The sequence below is a fragment of the Saimiri boliviensis genome, chromosome 13, assembly GCF_048565385.1.
Source record: "Saimiri boliviensis isolate mSaiBol1 chromosome 13, mSaiBol1.pri, whole genome shotgun sequence".
In the NCBI taxonomy this organism is placed as follows: domain Eukaryota; kingdom Metazoa; phylum Chordata; class Mammalia; order Primates; family Cebidae; genus Saimiri; species Saimiri boliviensis.
In genome coordinates, this window is record NC_133461.1 from 31,557,171 (window position 1) to 31,578,678 (window position 21,508).

The following is a 21,508-nucleotide window of genomic DNA, read 5'->3' on the forward strand; positions in this document are numbered from 1 at the left end:
TTTCAGAAAAAAATCATACATCCCCAAAAATGCCTACGTCATCTCTTTCACACACATACCAAGGAATCAGTTTCACATGGATTACAGATGTAAATGTGAAAAGCAAAATAATAAAATTTTTAGAAGACAGTATGAGAATATTATAAATTTAAAATAAAGATTTTTTGAGAGCACAAAAAGTACTAATTAAAAGTGACCCTTATTTAAACTATAAATTCGTGCTCATAAAAATAAAATCCAAAAAGAGAAGGAAAAGACCTGTCATAAAATGGGAGAATATATTGGTATGTTGCAAATATCAACATATATAACAAAGGACTAAAATACAAATTTATAAGGAATTCAAATGAGTCAATTTTTAAAAAGAGAAACTAAATAGAAAAATAAGCAAGAGACATAAATTATTCACAAAGTGAGATATCTAAATGGCTAATAAAAAAAGGAAAAGAAATTTGACTCCATTTGTAATCAAAGAAGTACGGAATGATGATTATTGAATGATAATACCAAATGTTGGTGAGGATGTGAAGCAATGGAAATGCTTACCTGCTATAAGGAGAATACAAACTGATTTAACCACTGGCATTACCTACTATAGTTAAATTTATGGCTATTCTACGTCACAGTAGTTCCACTCCTTGGATCATGTTTCCTGTCCCCCTACTAGAATATAATCACCATGAAGGTAAAAGCAGTGTCTTTTTTCATCATTGTATCCCCAGTACTTACAGTACCTGACTCAGGCACTCCATAAATATTTGTTGAATGAAAGTGTATGGAAAGTCTATCAAGATATATCATAGACTGAAGAGGAAAATATTGAATGAGGAAAATAGGCTGGGTGCAGTGGCTCACATCTGTAATCTCAGCACCTTGGGGGGCTGAGGCGGGTGGATCACAGGTCAGGAGTTCAAGACCAGCCTGGCCAAGATGATGAAACCCTGTCTCTACCAAAAATTCAAAAGTTAGGCCAGGAGCAGTGGCTCATGCCTGTAATCCCAGCACTCTGGGAGGCTGAGGCAGGTGGATCACGAGATCAAGAGATCAAGACCATCCTGGCCAACATGGTGAAACCCTGTGTCTACTTAAAAAATACAAAAATTAGCTGGGCATGGTGGCACGCACCTGCAGTCCCAGCTACTCGGGAGGCTGAGGCAGGAGAATTGCTTGAACCCGGGAAGCGGAGGTCGCAGTGAGCCGAGATCATGCCACTGCATGCCAGCCTGGTAACAGAGAGAGATTCCACCTAAAAAAAAAAAAAAAGGCCGGGCGCGGTGGCTCAAGCCTGTAATCCCAGCACTTTGGGAGGCCGAGGCGGGTGGATCACGAGGTCGAGAGATCGAGACCATCCTGGTCAACGTGGTGAAACCCCGTCTCTACTAAAAATACAAAAAATTAGCTGGGCATAGTGGCGCATGCCTGTAATCCCAGCTACTCAGGAGGCTGAGGCAGGAGAATTGCTTGAACCCAGGAGGCGGAGGTTGCGGTGAGCCGAGATCGTGCCATTGCACTCCAGCCTGGGTAACAAGAGCGAAACTCCGTCTCAAAAAAAAAAAAAAAAAAAAGAAAAGAAAAGAAAAGAAAAGAAAGAAAGAAAGAAAAGAAAAGAATTTATAGCCAGGCTCCTGGTATGGTAATACACACCTATAGTTCCAGCTGCCTGGGAGGCTGAGGCAGGATGATCACTTGGGCTCAGGAGTTCGAGGCTACAGTGAGTTGATGTTGCCACTGCACTCCAGCCTGGGCAACAGAGCAAAATTCTATCTCTAAAAATAGTAATAATTAATTTAAAAAGAAAATAAGATGAAAAGAAAGATTTCTTCTGTGTAAATAAAACTATCTAGGTTGGTGTGGTAGCTCATGCTTGTAATCCCAGCACTTTGGGAGGCACAGGTGAGTGAATCACCTGAGGTCAGGAGTTCGAGACCAGCCTGGCCAACATGTTCAAACCCCATCTCTACTAAAAATACAAAAATTAGCCAGGCATGGTGGCAGGTGCCTGCAATCCCAGCTACTCGAGAGGCTGGGGCAAGAGAATTGCTTGAACCTGGGAGGCGGAGGTTACAGATAGCTGAGATCATGCCACTGCACTCCAGCCTGGGCAAAAGAGCAAGACTGTCTTAAAAAAAAAAAAAAAAAAAAAAAAAACAAACAAACAAAAAAAAACAATTAAACATACATGCGGTTATGACATATAAATATATTTCCTAATAGTTAAGCAAGAAACTACTGATGACAGTTTCCTATAGGGTGAGACACAATATGGGCAGGGAATGAAGAGTGAGAAAGAAGGAATTTAATTTTCATTGCATACCTTCCTGTTAAATACTGTTGGAATTTTTAAAGTTGATATCAAAAACAGTATAAAAATTCCAACAGTATTTAACAGGAAGGTATAGAATGAAAAGTAAATCATCGGTAGTTTCTTGCATATCATTTACACATAATAAAATACATCCATTTTAAGTATGCCATTCAATGAGTTTTGAAAAATGTACACATACATTTAATCAACACCCCAATCAAGATTTAGAACATTTCTATCACCCCAGAATGTTTTTTCTGTCTCTATGGTTGTTAGCAGAACTCAGTTCTTTATGAGTTGCAGGACCGAGGGCCTCAGTTTCTGGTTGGCTGTTAGCTGGAAGCTTTCCTCAGTTCTTTGCAGTGTGGGCTTCTCCAAAGGGCACCTCACAACACAGCAGCTTGTTTTGTCAAAACCAACTCTGTATCCTGCTTGGATGTGTTTGAGTTTCCAGGATCTATGGGGAAAATTTTGGCCATGATTTCTTCATATATATTTTTCTCCTCTCTTTCTCCACTCTGGGATATAAATTGCATATGTGTTAGACCACTTGATATTGCCCTTCAAATCATGGAGGCTTTGTTAATTTTTCCTTGAGTCGTTTCTCTAGTGCTTCAGTTTAGATAGTTTCTTTTTTTTTTTTTTTTTTTTTTGAGACGGAGTTTTTGCTCTTGTCACCCAGGCTGGAGTGCAATGGCGCGATCTCGGCTCACCGCAACCTCCGCCTCCTGGGTTCAGGCAGTTCTCCTGCCTCAGCCTCCTGAGTAGCTGGGATTACAGGCACGCGCCACCATGCCCAGCTAATTTTTTGTATTTTTAGTAGAGACGGGGTTTCACCATGTTGACCAGGTTGGTCTCGATCTCTCGACCTTGTGATCCACCCACCTCGGCCTCCCAAAGTGCTGGGATTACAGGCTTGAGCCACCGCGCCCGGCCTAGATAGTTTCTAGTATAATTTATTCAATTCACTAATCTTTTCTTCTGCAGTGCCTTGTTATACTCATCCAGTGAATTTTTCAGTTAATATACTTTTTTAACTCTAGATGTTTCATTTTATTCTTATGATCATGTTTTCTTTTAAATATATAAGCATATTTAGACCAGCTGTTGTTAAAGTCCTTTCCTGCTAATTTCATCTTCACCATCATTTCTGGATCTATTTCTATTGACAGATTTTTGTCCTGGTTTTGTCACATTTTCCTGTTTCTTATGACCACTAGTAATTTTTGATTGGATGCCAGATATTGTGAATGTCTGGGTTTTATTGTCATCTTGGAAATGTGTTGAGTGTTGTTTTGGCATATAATTTAGTTATCTGCAGATCAGTTTCATCATATCAGACCCTGTTGTTAAGCTTTATCAGGTAAGGGATATCTAAAGTAGCATTTATTCTAGGCTGTGCCTAGCTTTTCTTACTCTGATGCATAGCCTTTCTCGGATCTCTACTAAATGCTCTGCTGTCCCACAAGATTTCACCTCTTAAGTTGGTCAGAACGCAAATGTCAGCAGGGTGTGGTGGCTCATGCCTATAATCCCAGCACTTTGGGAGGCCAATCACTAGGTCAAGAGATCCAGACCATCCTAGCCAACATGGTGAAACCCCGTCTCTACTAAAAATACAAAAAGTAGCCTGGTATGGTGGTGCTCTCCTGTAATCCCAGCTACTCGGGAGGCTGAGGCAGGAAAATCACTTGAACCCAGGAGGTGGAGTTTGCAGTGAGCTGAGATAGAGCCAATGCACTCCAGCCTGGGTGACAAAGTGAGACACCATCTCAAAAAAAAAGAAAAAAAAAAAAAAGAACAAACACAAATGTTTCTAAATGCTATGAGAGCAGCTTCATATTTATCTGGGTGGTGAGATTTATACTTTGGGTATTTAAAATTAAAACCTGGCATGGCGTGGTGGCTCACACCTGTAATCTCAGCACTTTGGGAGGCTGAGACGGGCAGATCACTTAAGATCAAGAATTTGAGATCAGCGTGGCCATGGTGAAACCCCATCTCTACTAAGAAAAATACAAAAATGAGTCAGGCATAATTGTGGACACCTATAATCTCAGGTACTCAGAAGGCTTAGACAAGAGAAGAGCTTGAACCCAGGAGGTGGAGGTTTCAGTGAGCCAAGGTTGTGCCACCACTCCAGCCTAGACAAAAAAGAGAGACTCTGTCTCAAAAAACCATTAAAACAAAAATAAAATTAAAACCTAACAAACATTATTTTTACAAAAGAAAGCAAGTATGTTTCAACACAAAACATAAAATATACAAATTTATGTCTGTATATTCTCAGTTCGTGATTAAAAAAAAAGTTTCCAAGAGTACCAATGGGGCATTATCAACATGTTCCAGGTTATCTAATTACTCTCTCTTTCTTGGTCCAAGTATGGAGAGAAAATAGTTCAACAGCATTTTTAGAGATGCCCACAAGGCCGCAGCAGTGGTCAGAACAAAGGGGTTAATCTTCCTTGTATATGAGCAGAACAGAGCACTTAAAACGTAAGAGTTACTTAAAATTCAGCTTAGCTTTATGGTGATTTAGAGTTTATTTAATTAGTATTTAGAACTGCACACTGTTTATAGCTATTGGTATTTCAATAGATGCTTAAATGGTTGAACATTTGAAGTTTAATAAGCTTCAGTTCTTTGAAGAAAAACACTGATGTAATTAAATTTTCAATTACTCTTTTTTTTAGGAGCCCATGCAATTAATAAAAACTAAGGCATTTTAACAACACTCATTTTAAAAACTAGTCAACGACCTCATTAATTACCTAACACAGTAGATATTTTGCAATATAAAAGGTTCACCTAGGCAGAGTAGCAACTTTTGAAAAGTGCATTATCATGACACATGAGAATAAATAAAATGACTTTGTTTCAGGATGATTTTGTCCATACACGAGTGTGTGGATCAATTCCAGCTTTCAAAAAAACCATTATTATTTACTGACTCCAATTATTATTTGTTTGTTCTTAATTGTGAGGTCAAATTAAAAAGTGACATAATTGCTCCCCAGAACTTCCTTAGCCTTAGAGCATTATAGAGGATTCTTACATTCAGGTTAAGAAAAAGAAAGTGGAGTCTTCCACCCAGATGGCCAAATAGGAACAGCTCCGGTCTGCATTTCCCAGCAAGAACATACCAGAAGACCAGTGATCTCCACATTTCCCACTGAGATACCAGGTTCATCTCATTGGGATGGGTTAGACAGTGCCCAAAGTGAGCAAGCCGAAGCAGGCTGAGGCATGGCCTCACCTGGGAGGCACAAGGGGCTGGAGAACTCTCTCTCCCAGCTAAGGGAAGCCATTAGAGACTTTTCCAGACACTCAGGCACTCTGGCTCAGATACTGCACTTTTCCCAAGGTCTATAAAACACACAGACTAGGAGTTTCGCTCTGGCACCTACATTGCAACCCCCTCCCCCCGGGCTTCCGGTGCAAAACCGGGTGGCCTTTTTAGTCGAGTGGCTCCTGGAACGCCAGCAAGACAGAACTGCTCATTCCCCCTGAAAATGGGGTCTGAACCCAGGGAGCCAAGTGAGCTGGCTCTGCAGGTCCCACCCCAACGAAGACCAGCAAGCTAAGGTCCATTGGCTTGAAATTCTCACAGATTTTGATTGGGCTAAATGCCCCACTCAAAAGACACAGACTGGCAAGTTGGATAAAAAGTCAAGACCCATCAGTGTGCTGTATTCAGGATACGGACTACATCTTACGTGTAAAGACACACATAGGCTCAAAATAAAGGGATAGAAGCAGATTTATCGAGCAAATGGAGAGCTAAAAAAAAAAGCAGGGGCCGGGCGCGGTGGCTCAAGCCTGTAATCCCAGCACTTTGGGAGGCTGAGGCGGGTGGATCACGAGGTCGAGAGATCGAGACCATCCTGGTCAACATGGTGAAACCCCGTCTCTACTAAAGATACAAAAAATTAGCTGGGCATGGTGGCACGTGCCTGTAATCCCAGCTACTCAGGAGGCTGAGGCAGGAGAATTGCCTGAGCCCAGGAGGCGGAGGTTGCGGTGAGCCGAGATCGCGCCATTGCACTCCAGCCTGGGTAACAAGAGCGAAACTCCATCTCAAAAAAAAAAAAAAAACAAAACAAAAAAAACAAAAAAAAAGCAGGGGTTTCAATCCTAGTCTCTGATAAAACAGACTTTAAACCAACAAAGATCAAAAGAGACAAAGAAGGGTGTTACATAATGGTAAAGAGATTAATGCAACAAGAAGAACTAAACTATCCTAAATACATATGCACCCAATACAGGAGCACCCAGACACATAAAGCAAGTTCTTAATGGCCTACAAAGAGACTTAGACTCCCACACAATAATAGTGGAAGACTTTAACACCCCACTGTCAATACTAGGCAGACTGAGACAGAAAATTAACAAGGATATCCAGGACTCGAACTCAGATCTGGACCAAACAGACCTAATAGACATCTACAGAAATCTCCACCCCAAATCCACAGAATACACATTCTTCTCAGCACCACATCGCACTTATTCTAAAACTGACCACAAAATTGAAAGTAAAACACTCCTCAGCAAATGCAAAAGAATGGAAATCATAACCACTATCTCTCGGACCACAGTGCAATCAAATTAGACTCAGGATTAAGACACTCACTCAAAACCGCACAACTACACGGAAAGTAAACAACACGCTCCTGAGTGACTACTGGATAAATAATGAAATGAAGGCAGAAATAAAGATGTTCTTTGAAACCAATGAGAACTAAGACACAATGTACCAGAATCTCTGGGAAACATTTAAAGCAGTGTCTAGAGAGAAATTTATGGCACTAAATGCCCACCAGAGAAGTGAGAAAAAATACAAAATCAACACGCTAACATCATGATTAAAAGAACTAGAGGAGCAAGATGAAACAAATTCAAAAGCTATCAGAAGGCAAGAAATAACTAAGATTGAGCAGAACTAAAGGAGATAGAGACACAGAAAAATCTTCAAAAAAATCAATTAATCCAGGAGCTGGTTTTCTGAAAAGATGAACAAAATAGATAGACCACTAGCCAGAATAATTAAAAAAGAAAAGAGAGAAGATTGAAACAGATGCAATAAAAAATGATAAAGGGGATATCACCACCAATCCCACAGAAATAAAAACTACCATCAGAGATTACTACAAACACCTCTACGCAAATAAACCAGCAAATCTAGAATAAATGGATAAATTCCTGGATACTTACACCCTCCCAAGACTAAACCAGGAAGAAGTTGAATTCCTGAATAGACCAATAACAATGTCTGAAGTTAAGGCAGCGATTAATAGCCTAACAACAACAAAAAGTCCGGGACCAGACAGGTTCACAGCTGAATTCTACCAGAAGTACAAAGAGGAGCTGGTGCCATTCCTTCTGAAACTATTCCAAACAATACAAAAAGAGGGAATCCTCCCTAACTCATTTTATGACACCAGCATAACCCTGATACCAAAACCTGGCAGAGACGTAATTAAAAAAGAAAATTTCAGGCCAACATCCATGATGAACATTGATGCAAAAATCTTCAATAAAATACTGGCAAACCAAATCCAACAGCACATCCAAAAGCTTATCCATCATGATCAAGTTGGCTTCATCCCAGTGATGCAAGTCTGGTTCAACATCCACAAATCTATAAATGTAATCCATCACATAAGCAGTACCAAAGACAAAAAACACATGATTATCTCAATAGATGCAGAGAAGGCCTTTGACAACATTCAACAGCCCTTTATGCTAAAAACTCTCAATAAACTAGGTATTGATGGATTGTGTCTCAAAATAATAAGAGCTATTTATGACAGACCCACAGCCAATATCATACTGAATGGGCAAACCTGAAAGCAATCCCTCTGAAAACTGGCACAAGACAAGGATGCCCTCTCTCATGACTCCTATTCAACACAGTATTGGAAGTTCTGGCTACAGCCATCAGGCAAAAGAAAGAAATAAAGGGTATTTGAATAAGAAGACAGTACGTCAAACTGTCTCTGTTTGGAGATGACATGATTGTATATTTAGAAAACCCCATTGTCTCAGCCCAAAATTTCATTAAGCTGATGAGCAATTTCAGCAAAGTCTCAGGATACAAAATCAATGTACAAAAATCACAAGCATTCCTATACCCAATAAGAGACAAACAGAGAGCCAAATCATGAGTGAACTCCCATTCACAATTGCTACGAAGATAATAAAATACCTAGGAATACAACTAACAAGGGACGTGAAGGACTTCTTCAAGGAGAACTACAAATGACTGCTCAAGGAGATAAGAGAGGACACAAACAGATGGAAAAACATTCCACGTTCATGGTTAGGAAGAATCAATATTGTCAAAATGGCCATATTGCCCAAAGTAATTTATAGATTCAATGCTATCCCCATCAAGCTACCAATGACTTTCTTCATAGAACTGGAAAAAACCAGCTTAAACTCCATATGGAACCAAAAGAGAGCCCACATAGCCAAGACAATCCTAAGCAAAAAGAACAAAGCTGGAGGCATCATGCTACCAAACTTCAAACTATATTATAAGGCTACTGTAATCAAAACAGCATGGTACTGGTACCAAAACAGAGATATAGACCAATGGAACAGAACAGATGTCTCAGGAATAATGCCACACAACTACAACCATCGGATCTTTGACAAACTTGACAAAAACAAGCGATGGGGAAAGGATTACCTATTTAATAAATAGTTTTGGGAAAACTGTCTAGCCATATGGCAGAAAGCTGAAACTGAATCCCTTCCTTTCGCCTTATACAAAAATTAACTCTAGATGGATTAAAGATTTAAACATGAGGCCTAACACCATAAAACCTCTAGAAGAAAACCTAGGCAATACCATTCAGGACATAGGCATGGGCAAGGACTTCATGACTAAAACACCAAAACAATGGCAACAAAAGCCAAAATAGACAAATGAGATCTAATTAAATTTAAGAGCTTCTGCACAGCAAAAGAAACTATCATTAGAGTGAACTGACAACCAATAGAATGGAAAAAATTTGTGTAATCTATCAATCTGACAAAGGGCTAATATGCATAATCTACAGAGAACTTAAACAAATTTACAAGAAACCACCACCAAGAAACAAACAAATAACTCCATCAAAAATGGTGCAAAGGCTATCAACAGGCACTTTTCAAAATAAGACATTTATGCAGCCAACAAATAAATGAAAAAAAGCTCATCATCACTGCAAATCAAAACCACACTGAGATAGCACCTCATGCCAGTTAGAATGGCAATCATTAAAAAATCAGGAGACAACAGATGCTGGAGAGGATGTGGAGAAAAAAATAGGAATGATTTTAAACTGTTAGTGGGAGTGTAAATTAATTCAAGCATTGTGGAAGACAATGTGGTGATTCCTCAAGGGTCTAGAAATAGAAATACCATTTGATCCAGCAATCCCATTACTGGTTATATACCCAAAGGATTATAAATCATTCTAGTATAAAGATACATGTGCACATATGTTTACTGTGGCACTGTTCACAATAGCAAAGACTTGGAACCAACCCAAATGCCCATCAATGATAGACTGGATAAAAAAAAGTGGCACATATACACTATGGAATAAAAAAGGATGAGTTCATGTCCTTTGCAGGGACATGGATAAAACCGGAAACCATCATTCTCAGCAAACTGACACAAGGACAGAAAACCAAACACCGCATGTTCTCACTCATAAGTAGATGCTGAACAATGAGAACACATGAACACAGGGAGGGGAACATCACACACCAGGGCCTCAGGGGTGGGGAGGCTAGGGGAGGAATAGTAGGAGGTGGAGGAAGTAGGGAGGGATAGCATTAGGAGAAATACCTAATGTAAATGACAGGGCGATGGATGCACAAACCACCACCATGGCACGTGTGTACCTACGTAACAAGCCTGCATGATTGGCACATGTACCCCAGAATTTAAAGTATAATAAATAAATTTTTTTAAAAAAAGAAAAAGAAAGTGACTGTTGGGGGTGTGGGGGACTAGGGGAAGGATAGCAGGTGGTAGGGGATAGGGGAGGAATAGTATTAGGAGAAATACCTAATGTAGATGACGGGGTGATGGATGCAGCAAACCACCATAGCACATGTATACCTATGTAGCAACCTGCACGTTCTGCACATGTACCCCAGAACCTAAAGTATGAAAATTGTAAAAATAAATAAATAAATAAACAAATAAGTGACAGAGGTATACAGACTAGATATAGTCTTATTCATATTAAACACTAAATTTAAAATGGAGTAGGAGAAAATTCTTCATTCCATATATTTGCTACCCAAAGATTACCAGCAGCATCAGTAGTAAAACAGAAGCTTGTGATACAAATCTGTATTAGTCACAGCTCTCCAGAGAGGCAGAACAAATTATACAAATACAAACACACACACACACACACACACACACACACACACACGTGTGTGTGTATAAATATGTGTATGTATATATTTTACTAGATTTATTATTTGCTAGATTATTTTGTGCTAGATTATTATTTTTACTGGATTGTTAGATTTACTATAAGGAATTTATTATTATAAGAATTTATTATTATAATGCTCTATGTGATTATAGAGGTTGATAAGTCCCAAGATCTGCAGTCAACAAGCTGGAGACCTAGAAGAGCCATGATACAGTTTCAGCACAAGTCTAAAGACCCGCGAACTAGGAGAGTAGATGGTGTGGTTCTAGTCTAAAAGCTAGCAGACTCAAGACTCAGGAAAAGACAATATTTCAGTTTGAGTCTAAATGCAGGAAGAAAAAAAAAAAAAAACCGTCCCAGTTTAAAGACAGTCAGGTAAGAGGAATTCCCTCTTACACGTGGGAGGGTCAGTTGTTTGTCTACTCAGACCTTTGACTAATTGGATACTGGATGAGGCCAATCCACATTAAAGAGGGCAATCTGCTTTTTGCAGTCTACTGATTCAAATGTTTGTCTCCCCTAGAAACACCTTCACAGACAATCAAGGATAATGTTGACAAAATGCCTGGACCCCATTGTGCAGTCAAGTTAACACATAAAATGAACTGGCACAGCATTCCCACCCCAAAACTTCTGGATCAGAATATTAAGTTTCAAAACCTCCCAGGTGTTTAATGTGCACATTAGAGACTGAGAAGCTCTGCAAAATCATGATCAATTTGCTGGTCAGAAAAGAAACTTGCCAGAGTTCTTGCTTTTAAGGAGCCTACAGTCTACTGGAATGGGGGAAATAAAGAAACAAGTACACATTCAAATATGATTTCCTGGGATAAGAATGGTGTGGTGATACATACTCCCTGCATCAAGAAGGGACGCTTTATTAAATTGGTAAAGGGGCTGGTCAGGAAAGATAAATTTAGATCCTAAAGAACAAGAATGTAAGGGTCAAAGAAGGAGCAACTCATCAAAGAGGCCAGAAAGAAATGTAGGAAACAAGGAAATGGTAGCATCATGAAAACCAAGAGAATATGGCCTTTCTAAAAATAATCCCATCTAGGCATATCTCAAAACACCAGTACCATGTTTTACAGAAAGTAGACACTAACTTGTGTTTATCATATGAGTTAATGAATAAATGCACATTTGCCTTAGTGTTAGTCAGGTGAAAACCAAGATATAAATTAAAAGCATCTAACACCCATTCTCATGCTCAGCCATTAGACCCTACGATAGCCAAAGAAATAACCATATTGAAAACTCAGTTTGAATACATAAACATATGTGTGACAAATGCCTAACTTGAAATCATTTTTAAAAACTTTTAGATATGAATCATGTTTGTCAATTTTTAAAATGTGCACTTCTCTGAAACCACCTTCTGCAATAGCAACTAGTAGGATTCTGTGTACCCAGTAGGCACTCAATAAATATCTAAATAAAATTGTTCTTGAGATCATTGATTTCTGCCGCTTCCCAAAACCACATTAAAATGATGGTAAAGGAAGAAAAATCTATGACCCAAACAAGGCAAGGTGGCAGATGGGAAGCAAGTGGATAAACACCAACTGACTTAGGAAAGCAAAGAAAGCCAAAAGCAAAGAAAACTAAAAATAGAGAAAATCAGCATCTACAGAGAAGGAAGCCAACAAGAAGCAGAGGCCAGGCACAGTGGCTCACACCTGTAATCCCAGCACTTTAGCCAAGGCCGAGACAAGCAGATCACTTGAGGTCAGGAGTTCAAGACCAGCCTAGCCAACATGGTGAAACCCTGTCTCTACCAAAAATAAAAATAAAATAAAATACAAAAATTAGCCAGATGTGGTGGCATATGCCTGTAGTACCAGCTACTCAGGAGGCTGAGGTGGGAGAATTGCTTGAATCCAGGAGGCAGGGGTTGCAGTGAGCTGAAATTTGTACCAATGCATTCCAGCCAGGTGACAGTCGAGTGAGACCCTGTCTAAAAAAAAATAATAATAATAGAAAAGAAGAAGAGGAAGAAGAGCAGAAGAGGAGGAGGAGGAAGAAAAAGAAGGAGCAAACAGACCTTTATGACAGAACCCTAGAAAGTTCCAGGAATGGGCCAGGCACAGTGGCTCATGCCTGTAATCCCAAAAATTTTGGGGGGCTCGAGGCGGGCAGATCATGAGCTCAGGAGATCCAGACCATCTGGCCAACACAGTGAAAGCCCATCTCTACTTAAATACAAAAAATTAGCTGGGCATGGTGGCATGAGCCTGTCTGTAGTCCCAGCTACTCTGGAGGCTGAGGCAGGAGAATCGCTTAAACCCAGAAGGTATAGGTTGCAGTGAGCTGAGATCATGCCACTGCACTCCAGCCTGGGCGATAGAGCAAGACACCAGGTTCCTCTGGAGTCATCAGGCACCTCCAAGGTCAGAAGTGAGGTGCAAACAGCACGCTGAACAGAGTATTACAGGTTCCCTCCTCCTCTCCAATCAGATTACAATTCCTCCCCTGCTCAGGCAGAAGACTGGAAGTTTACTCTTTCAAAGGACACTCACCCAGAGAAACTTTGAACTTGAGGTTACCAGGACTACCTGAAGAAAGGGATAATTCAGTGCAAGCCTCTATATTGAAGAGGGAAGTGAAACCACACCTTCTGTTCTCTGCCTTCACCCCCACGAAGTCTTCCTCTGTTCCCTCCAATAATGCTGGCAACCAAACTTATTGTGCCCTTATTCCCTGAAGGAGAGCACAGAAATTGAAGACCTCAGAAAGAACACCTACACATACTGGCATTTGGCATCCCTCCAATGATAAGGTCCTTGGCTACCTGATGATCCTACAGAAAAACTGTCTTTATGAGACAAGCCTCCTCTAAAACACACAGATTCTAATTAACTTTTAGGTGTCTCAATTATTTCATTTTTATTTTATTTTATTTTGAGACAGTGTCCCCATCTGTTGCCCAGGTTGGAGTGCAGTGGTATGATCACGACTCACTGAAGCCTCAACCTGCTGGTCCTGAGTGATCTTCCTATTTTAGCCCCCCAGGTAGCTGGGACCACAGGCACTTGCCACCATGCCCAGTTCATTTTGCTTATTTTTTATTGCAATGAGGTCTCACTATGTGGCCCAAGCTGGTCTTGAACTCCTGGACTTAAGCAGCTCTCCCACCTCTAACATAGGGGTGGTGCCACCATGCCTGGCTAACTTTCTATTTTTAGTAAACACGGGGTTTTACCACGTTGCCCAGGCTGGTTTCAACCTCCTGGCCTCAAGCGCTCCACCTGCCTCAGCCACCCAAAGTGATATTAGAGGTGTGAGCCACCATGCCCAGCCTAGGTGTCTCATTCTTAAAAATAAATGAACAGCCGTGTATCAAAGACTTTTAAGGAAAATATCTCACATGAAAGACAAAACCACAAACTTAAAAATACAAAAAGGAACATAAAGGGAAACAGATAAAATGATAGAAGAAAGAAAGAAAAAGAAAAGAAGGAAGGAGAGGAAAGGGGAAGGGAGGGGAGGGGAGTGGAGGGAAGGGGAGGTGGGAGGAAGGAAGGAAGGAGGGAACGAAGGAAGGAAGGAAGGAAAACAAGGAGAAGGGAGTAAGGAAACAAAAAAAAAGTAAAGAGAGAGAGAGAAAGAAAGAAAAAGAAAGGCAGGAAGGAAGGAAGGAAAGGAAAACCTTCTCAGAGAGACAAAAGAAACCGTGACATCTTGCAAGAACAAGATAAAGTGAAAAAGGAACATTTAGCTCATCCACTAAAAAAATACCTGCAGGCTGAGTGCAATGGCTCATGCCAGTAATTCCAGCACTTTGGAGGGCCAAGGTGGTGGGTGGGGAAGATCACTTGAGACCAGGGGTTTGAAACCAGCCTATGCGACATAGTGAGACCTCTGTCTCTACAAAAAAAATTAAGAACTTAACCAGATGTGGTGGTATACACTTGGAGTCCCAGCTACTTGGGAGGCTGAAATGGGAGGATCATTTGTGCTTAAGCATTCAAGACTGCAGTGAAATAAATCTTGCCACTGCACTCAAGCCTGGGAGAAACCCTGTCTTCCTTTAAAAAAAGAAAGAAAGTAAGTAACTGGGGCTTGGCATGGTGGCTCACGCCTGTAATCCCAGCGCTTTGGGAGGCTGAGGCAGCCGGAGTGCTTGAGGCCAGGAGATTAAGACCAGCCTGGTCAACAAGGTGAAATCCCGTGCCTACTAAAAATAGAAAGTTACAGGCACCCCTGTAATCCCAACTACTTGGGAGACTGAGACATGAGAACAGCTTGAACCCAGGAGGTGGAGGTTAAAATGAGCCAAGGTCGGCCCACTGCTGACAGAGCAAGTGCTCAAACAACAACAACAAAAAAAAAACAAAAAACAAAAAACAAAAAACAGGTAATAGCACAATGCTTTCTCAATTGAGATGAAATCAATCCCAACCTAGAGTATTAATCTCAGCCAAACCATCAATCAAGGTGAGAGGAGAAGTTTCATAGGTATTTTGTTTCCAAAACTTTTACCTCCCATATATCTTTTCTCAGGTAGTTATTGGTTGATACGTTTCACTACAAGAGGGATACAGGGCAAGAAGAGGGAAGACATGGGGCCTGGAAACAGGATTTCTAACACAGCGAAGGGAGGAAGAGATTTCCTAGGGAAAGAAACACTGTATAGCAAGCCCAGAGAGCAACGAGTTGACACAGCAGGAGAACATCAGAGATCCAGAAAGCATAACACCCAGGAAAAAACAAACAAACAAACAAACAAACAAAAAACCATGGGATTTAGAAACTACCTGATAAGCTTCCCTACACTGAGAATTTTACAGTTCTACTGCAAAGTCTGGGAAGGAAGTGGTATCAAATATACAGAAAAGTAAACCAAAGAAGAAAGCATTGGTGAACATATGATTGAGTCTTGTCCCAAAAGTTAAATAAAAAGTAAAATGTAACCAAAGTGCACCATATGGCTCAGTTCTAAGTAATATTTACACAATCAGATTATAAATACTGAAAATTGGTTTAACAAAAATTATGACAGAATTCCTGTCTATATTGAGAGAATGAGGGAAGGGAAGTATGTGCTTATGGTGGGGAGGGCCAGGGAGAGGGAGAGGGAGAGGGAGAAGAGAGCTCAGTGCTCATCTTCTGTAAAGGTGAGACGACTATAACTGATGATGAAAAATCAAGCTTTAGGAGTAAGAACATGTCATTTTGAAGAAGCTGCTAAAACTCGAAGTAGTTACTTCTGGGGAGCAGTAATTAAATAAGGGCCAGGTAAGGTAAAGCAGGAGACTTGTTTTTTTCAAATTTTGTTGAACTACTAAAATTTTAAATAACGTGCTGCCATTATTTTGCTAAAAATTAAAAATTGAAAATATATACGTAAATAAAACAACAAAAACCAACTGCAAAGAAAATATTCTAAAAATCTCAATACAGTAGCTGACGTAGGTGATCAGAGTTCCTTCAGGACGTGCAGTCCTCTTTATATTTAATACACCAGATCACCTCCCCTCCTCCAGCTTCTCCAGATCCCTAATCAGCACAGTTCCTTGCACATAGACCCCAAGAGATCAAACCATCAGGGAGCATACCTAAATATTGCTCTTAGCGCCATCTAGGGACTAAAACAAAAAATAAGGCTTGGGTTCCTGCCTTGCTTTCAAGTTATAAGAAATTTATATTATCGGTTCCATGTGAGTAACAGACAACAATATAATTAATCCAATTAAACACTAAATTGATAGCATAGACAATATGAAGTTGGGAGACATGTCAGATTAGGGAGAATGTGGCTGGAGCACTGAGAGGCAACACAGAAAATGAAGAGGAAGCCCATGGAGGCAGAGGTTGGGCTTTATTGCAGTGCTTTGTAGGTCTTGTCAAGATTTGGGGGGGTTAATGGAAAGCCATTAAAAGGATCCCATTAAAAGAGTGACACTATTTTAAGAAAATCACCCTGATCATTGAATGAAGATGGACTGGAGAGAGGCAAAAACCAATGGGGAATAACCAAGACACTATTAAAGTGGTTCCAGTGAGAGGTATGGAATTTTAGATCAGGATAGTAGATGTGAAGATATGAATTATTAAATGCATTATAGAAGTAGAATCAGGCCGGGCGCGGTGGCTCAAGCCTGTAATCCCAGCACTTTGGGAGGCCGAGGCAGGTGGATCACTAGGTCGAGAGTTCGAGACCATCCTGGTCGACATGGTGAAACCCCGTCTCTACTAAAAATACAAAAAATCAGCTGGGCATGGTGGCGTGTGCCTGTAATCCCAGCTACTCAGGAGGCTGAGGCAGGAGAATTGCCTGAACCCAGGAGGCCGAGGTTGCGGTGAGCCAAGATCGCGCCATTGCACTCCAGCCTGGGTAACAAGAGCGAAACTCCGTCTCAAAAAAAAAAAAAAAAAAAAAAAGAAAAGAAAAAAGAAGTAGAATCAGGCTGGGCACAGTGGCTCACACCTGTAATCCCAGCACTTTGGGAGGGTGAGGTGGGTGGATCACAAGGTCAGGACATCGAGACAATCCTGGCTAACATAGTGAAATCCTGTCTCTGCTAAAAATACAACAAATTAGCCGGGCATGCTGGCAAGTGCCTGTAGTCCCAGCTACTCGGGAGGTTGAAGTAGGAGAATTGCTTGAACTTGGGAGGTGGAGGCTACAGTGAGCTGAGATGATGCCACTGCACTCCAGCATGGGCAACAGAGCGCGACTCTGTCTCTAAAAAGATAAATGGAAAAAAAAATAGTATTAGAAGTCATGAAAATATATGAGAATGTTTACGGCTATGTTTTTCAAACGTGGAGTTCATGCTTAAATTAATGCAAGTTTCAAGAAACCATTCCGGGAGTTTCTGATTCAGTGTCTTGGTGAGGCCCAAGAATCCGCTGGGGTAACCCAAAAGATTCTGAGGCAGGTAGTTTACGCTCAGATTGAAACAGGAAGCAGCAACATGTGTAGCCAACCCCTTCTAGAAGATGAAGAGAAATAAATAGAGGTTGGTAACCCTAGAGGGGTATGAAGCCAAACAGAGGATTGCTTTTTTGTGTATTATTAATTTTTAAAAGGTAGGAGATACTAGAGCTGCGGTTCATAACCTTGCCTACCCACTGTAATCACCTGTTGAACTTTCTAAAAATATTAATGCATAGGACTCATCCCAAGCCAGTAATTCTGAACCTCGGAGATGAGATCAAGATAGAAGGCTTTTTTTGTTTTGTTTCGTTTTGTTTTGAGACTGAGTCTCACACTGTCTCCCATGCTGGAGTGCAGTGGCCCAGTCTTGGCTCACTGCAATCTTTGTCTCTCCGGTTCCAGCCATTCTCTTGCCTCAGCCTCTCAAGTAGCTGGGACTACAGGCGCGCGCCACCATGCCCGGCTAATTTTTGTAGTTTTTAGTAGAGAAGGGGTTTCACCATGTTGGCCAGGCTGGTCCCAAACCCCTGACCTCGTGATCCGCCCGCCTTGGCCGCCCAAAGTGCTGGGATTACAGGCGTGAGCCACCGCGCCCAGCCCATATAGAAGTATTTTTTTAACCTTAATTTTATTTTTCCTTCCACCGCCCCCACATTTTTATCTCCCCAGTGCCTGGCAGACAAATATGTCCTCAATTCATGTTCATCGCTGTGGAAAGAATTGCCGGCCAGTAGCAGATGATACAGACCACAGGAAACTACTTAATGTATTGTAGAGCTCATGCAATCTTCGTGTGAAAAAGATAACAGTCCAATTCCCTGACTTCCAAATGAAGAAACTGAAACCCAAGGGGGAATTAAATGCCTAAGATCTCTGGCCTTAGTAATGGCGAATCAGGATCGGAAGCCAATATTTTAACCAACGCCCAGGTTAATGTTTTCCTGCCTTTCAACAGTCTAATTTGTCCACTCCCCAAGTCCACTTACCCAATCAAGATCCAGCGTCTAATAACACCTCCCCCGCAATACCTCATTTCCTCAATCAGGAACCGACCCCGCCGTCCCTTTCATCCGACCCGTTGTCACCCCCAAACCCGCCTGTGTCTCATTTATTTTCCCCCCATCACTGCTGCAAGCCACAGCGCGGGATTTAACCACAGGCGCTGAGCGTCTCTCACTCTGTTTGCGCTGCTCCAGTAGCGGACTCTGTCGCCATAGCAACCGGAGACTCGGAATCGGCCTGCAGCAACAGGAGGAGAGGGAATCTTGGTATCGTTATTTTTTATATGTGCGCTCCTTACCGCTTCCCGCGCCTGATGCGTGAATTTGAGGGTCTGGTAGGAAAGCTCCATCAGACACTGAGCTAGGGCCCGAGAGAAGGGAGAAAAAGGAGTCAGTTACTGTGCTGACCCGTGGAGCTAAGGAACCTGACGCTTAACCAGCCCGCCCCTTTCCGGATTGGCTAGAGCCTAGACACGCTGGCCAATCGCCGGCCACAGACGGATTCTTTAACATGCCAATCAATGCTAGACCTTGCATATTTTATCCAGGGTGTTTGCGTGGCACTAGCCAATCAAGAGATCGATGAGGGATGATTGGTAGAGCATGGGGCGGGCTTCGCAATTGTTTTGGTTTTCTTAATTCGTTTTTAAAATGCAAGTTAAGGATTACGTACCATACTATTTGTCCTTGATTTCGACAGTTGTTCAGGCCTTTGCGACCCAATGCTTCTATCCTCAAGACTGTATTTCGACGTCTCCTCTTCTCCCCGGATTAGGGTAAAGGTTTGGAAATCTCGTCTGCTTTTCTTTGAAACTCTGTGCACAGTCCATCTAGACTGGATGAATCTGCTGTGTACACTGGTTGTCAGCCTCCTTCTGGGATGCAAACTGTGCATCAAACTTTCCCTTCTCCTCCAACTCCCTTCGCGTTGCACCTGTTCTCATTAGACGTGGAGAAACATGAATGTGTGTTCCTCTGCCCCATTTTCTTCATGTGTTAACAACTAGTCTGATTCTTCAATGTCTTTTCCTCCGGGCTCTCTTGCTGTGAATCCTATTCCAAAGCATCCCCTCATGATTATCTTCGGTCTTCATCCATTTCTCCCTTCAGAATACAAAAATATTCAAGACTCCTCAACCCTCCCCCCCCCCAAAAAAAAATGGTTTTCATAAGTGTTGAATTGAATCACTTCTCTCCCATTCAGGACAAGCTGTCTGAAAGGACTAGCTATCTCTTCCTCACTTGCTTACCTCATACCCATTTCTCAACACATTCTGGTCCTGCCCCTTTGAAGCAGTTCTTGCCAGAGTCATCAATAACATCCTAATTGGGAAATCTGAATGCAGGTTATTTTATGTTCTTTATCTTATATAAACTTGGCACCATGTGAAATTATTGACCACTTTCTAATTAATAATAATAACTGTAATTTATTAAACATCTACAGCACCAATGTACTATGTGATTTACTTGACTACTATAATCCTAAAACAACATGAAGAAGTTAGTAATGTCCTCAATTTACAGCTATGCAAACAGGCTCAAAAAGCCAAATCATTAATAGGTAGCTCTAGGAAGAGTTAGGATACAAACCTGTTTCCTGACTGAAGCCAATGCTCTTTTCACTCTTCCTTGCTTCCACCCTTCCTGTCCAGTCTCACCTTTAATTCTCACCTAGATACAGGCACCCCCACTCTAACACAAGCGAACTGCTTACAATGCTTGTGAACCACTAACGGGTAGTTGCTTTGGCTTGGAGGACCACTCTCACCCCTGCTGCCTAAGGAAGTCTATTTTGCCTGCAAGACAGCTCAAAAATTACCTTCTAGGATAATTCAATGGCATTTTCTCCTAACAATAACTATACTTACCCCAGGCAAAGCTTAGGCAGAGAACAAATTAATTCCTGATTCCACAACATACTTTTCATACTGTACTTATCACATTATTTTGTTGAAATATGGATTTCAAAAAGTTAAAAATGTGATCCTTTTATATGAATAGACACCTATCAATTATTTTGCCCAACTCATTAATGAGGGAGCCAATAAGATGGTAAAGCTGGTTTGAAGAACATTATAAGGTGGGGTGTATTGGCTCACTCCTGTAATCCCAGCACTTTGGGAGACTGAAGAGGGCGGATCACCTGAGGTCAGGAATTCAAGACTAGCCTGGCCAACATGGTGAAACCCTGTCTCTACTAAAAATACAAAAATTAGTCGGGCATAATGGTACATGCATGGAATCCCAGCTATCCAGGAGGCTGAGGCAGGAGAATTGCTGGAACCCAGGAGGCGGAGGCTGCACGGAGCCAAGACTGTGCCACTGCACTCCAGCCTGGGTGACAGAGAAAGACTCTTTCTCAAAAAAAAAAAGAAAAACATATTATAAGGACATGGATATTTATAGACATTTTGAAAACCAATGTTAGTACAGTGTCCCTCAGGATCTACTGGAAACTGGTTCTACAAAATTGGGAATTCTTCTTCTTCTTCTTCTTTTTTTAATAAGAAAAAGAATAAAGAAGAGGAATAAAGAGAAAGAGGAAGAGGGAGAGAGGATGGGGGTATTGCTTTATTGCTCGGGCTAGAATGCAATCTAAATATGGGTATGCCTATAATTGTCCTTACTGATGAAGATATAAAAGAAAATGAGGGAAGAGAATAACAAACAAGGAGCCAACCAAAATTTCATTTAAACTTCTAAGTTGATATGATGTGGTACTGATAAGAGTATATATTTTGTATATTTAAAGTGGAGAGTTCTATAAATGTTAATTACATTTACTTGTTCCAGATCTGAGTTCAAGTCCTGGATATAGTTGTTAATTTTCTGTCTCACTGATTTGTCTAATATTAATGTTGAAGTCTCCCAC

General features: G+C 41.1%; 1 protein-coding gene across 8 annotated transcripts in view; it reads right to left on the reverse strand.

The window, feature by feature from the left end:
- Window positions 1-19,107, reverse strand: part of KATNAL2 (katanin catalytic subunit A1 like 2) — a 183,822-nt gene extending 164,715 nt beyond the window's left edge. For 3 of the 8 annotated variants that reach the window (XM_074383501.1, XM_074383499.1, XM_074383498.1), the window contains exon 1: window positions 18,933-19,105. In XM_074383501.1, coding sequence (XP_074239602.1) covers window positions 18,933-18,983 — 51 coding nt within the window. In that variant the 5' untranslated portion in view covers window positions 18,984-19,105. Of the gene's footprint in view, window positions 1-18,932 lie in introns of all 8 variants that reach the window. The other 5 variants (XM_039463586.2, XM_039463584.2, XM_039463585.2 and 2 more) reach the window with 4 other exon arrangements.
- Window positions 19,108-21,508: the final 2,401 nt, after the last annotated feature.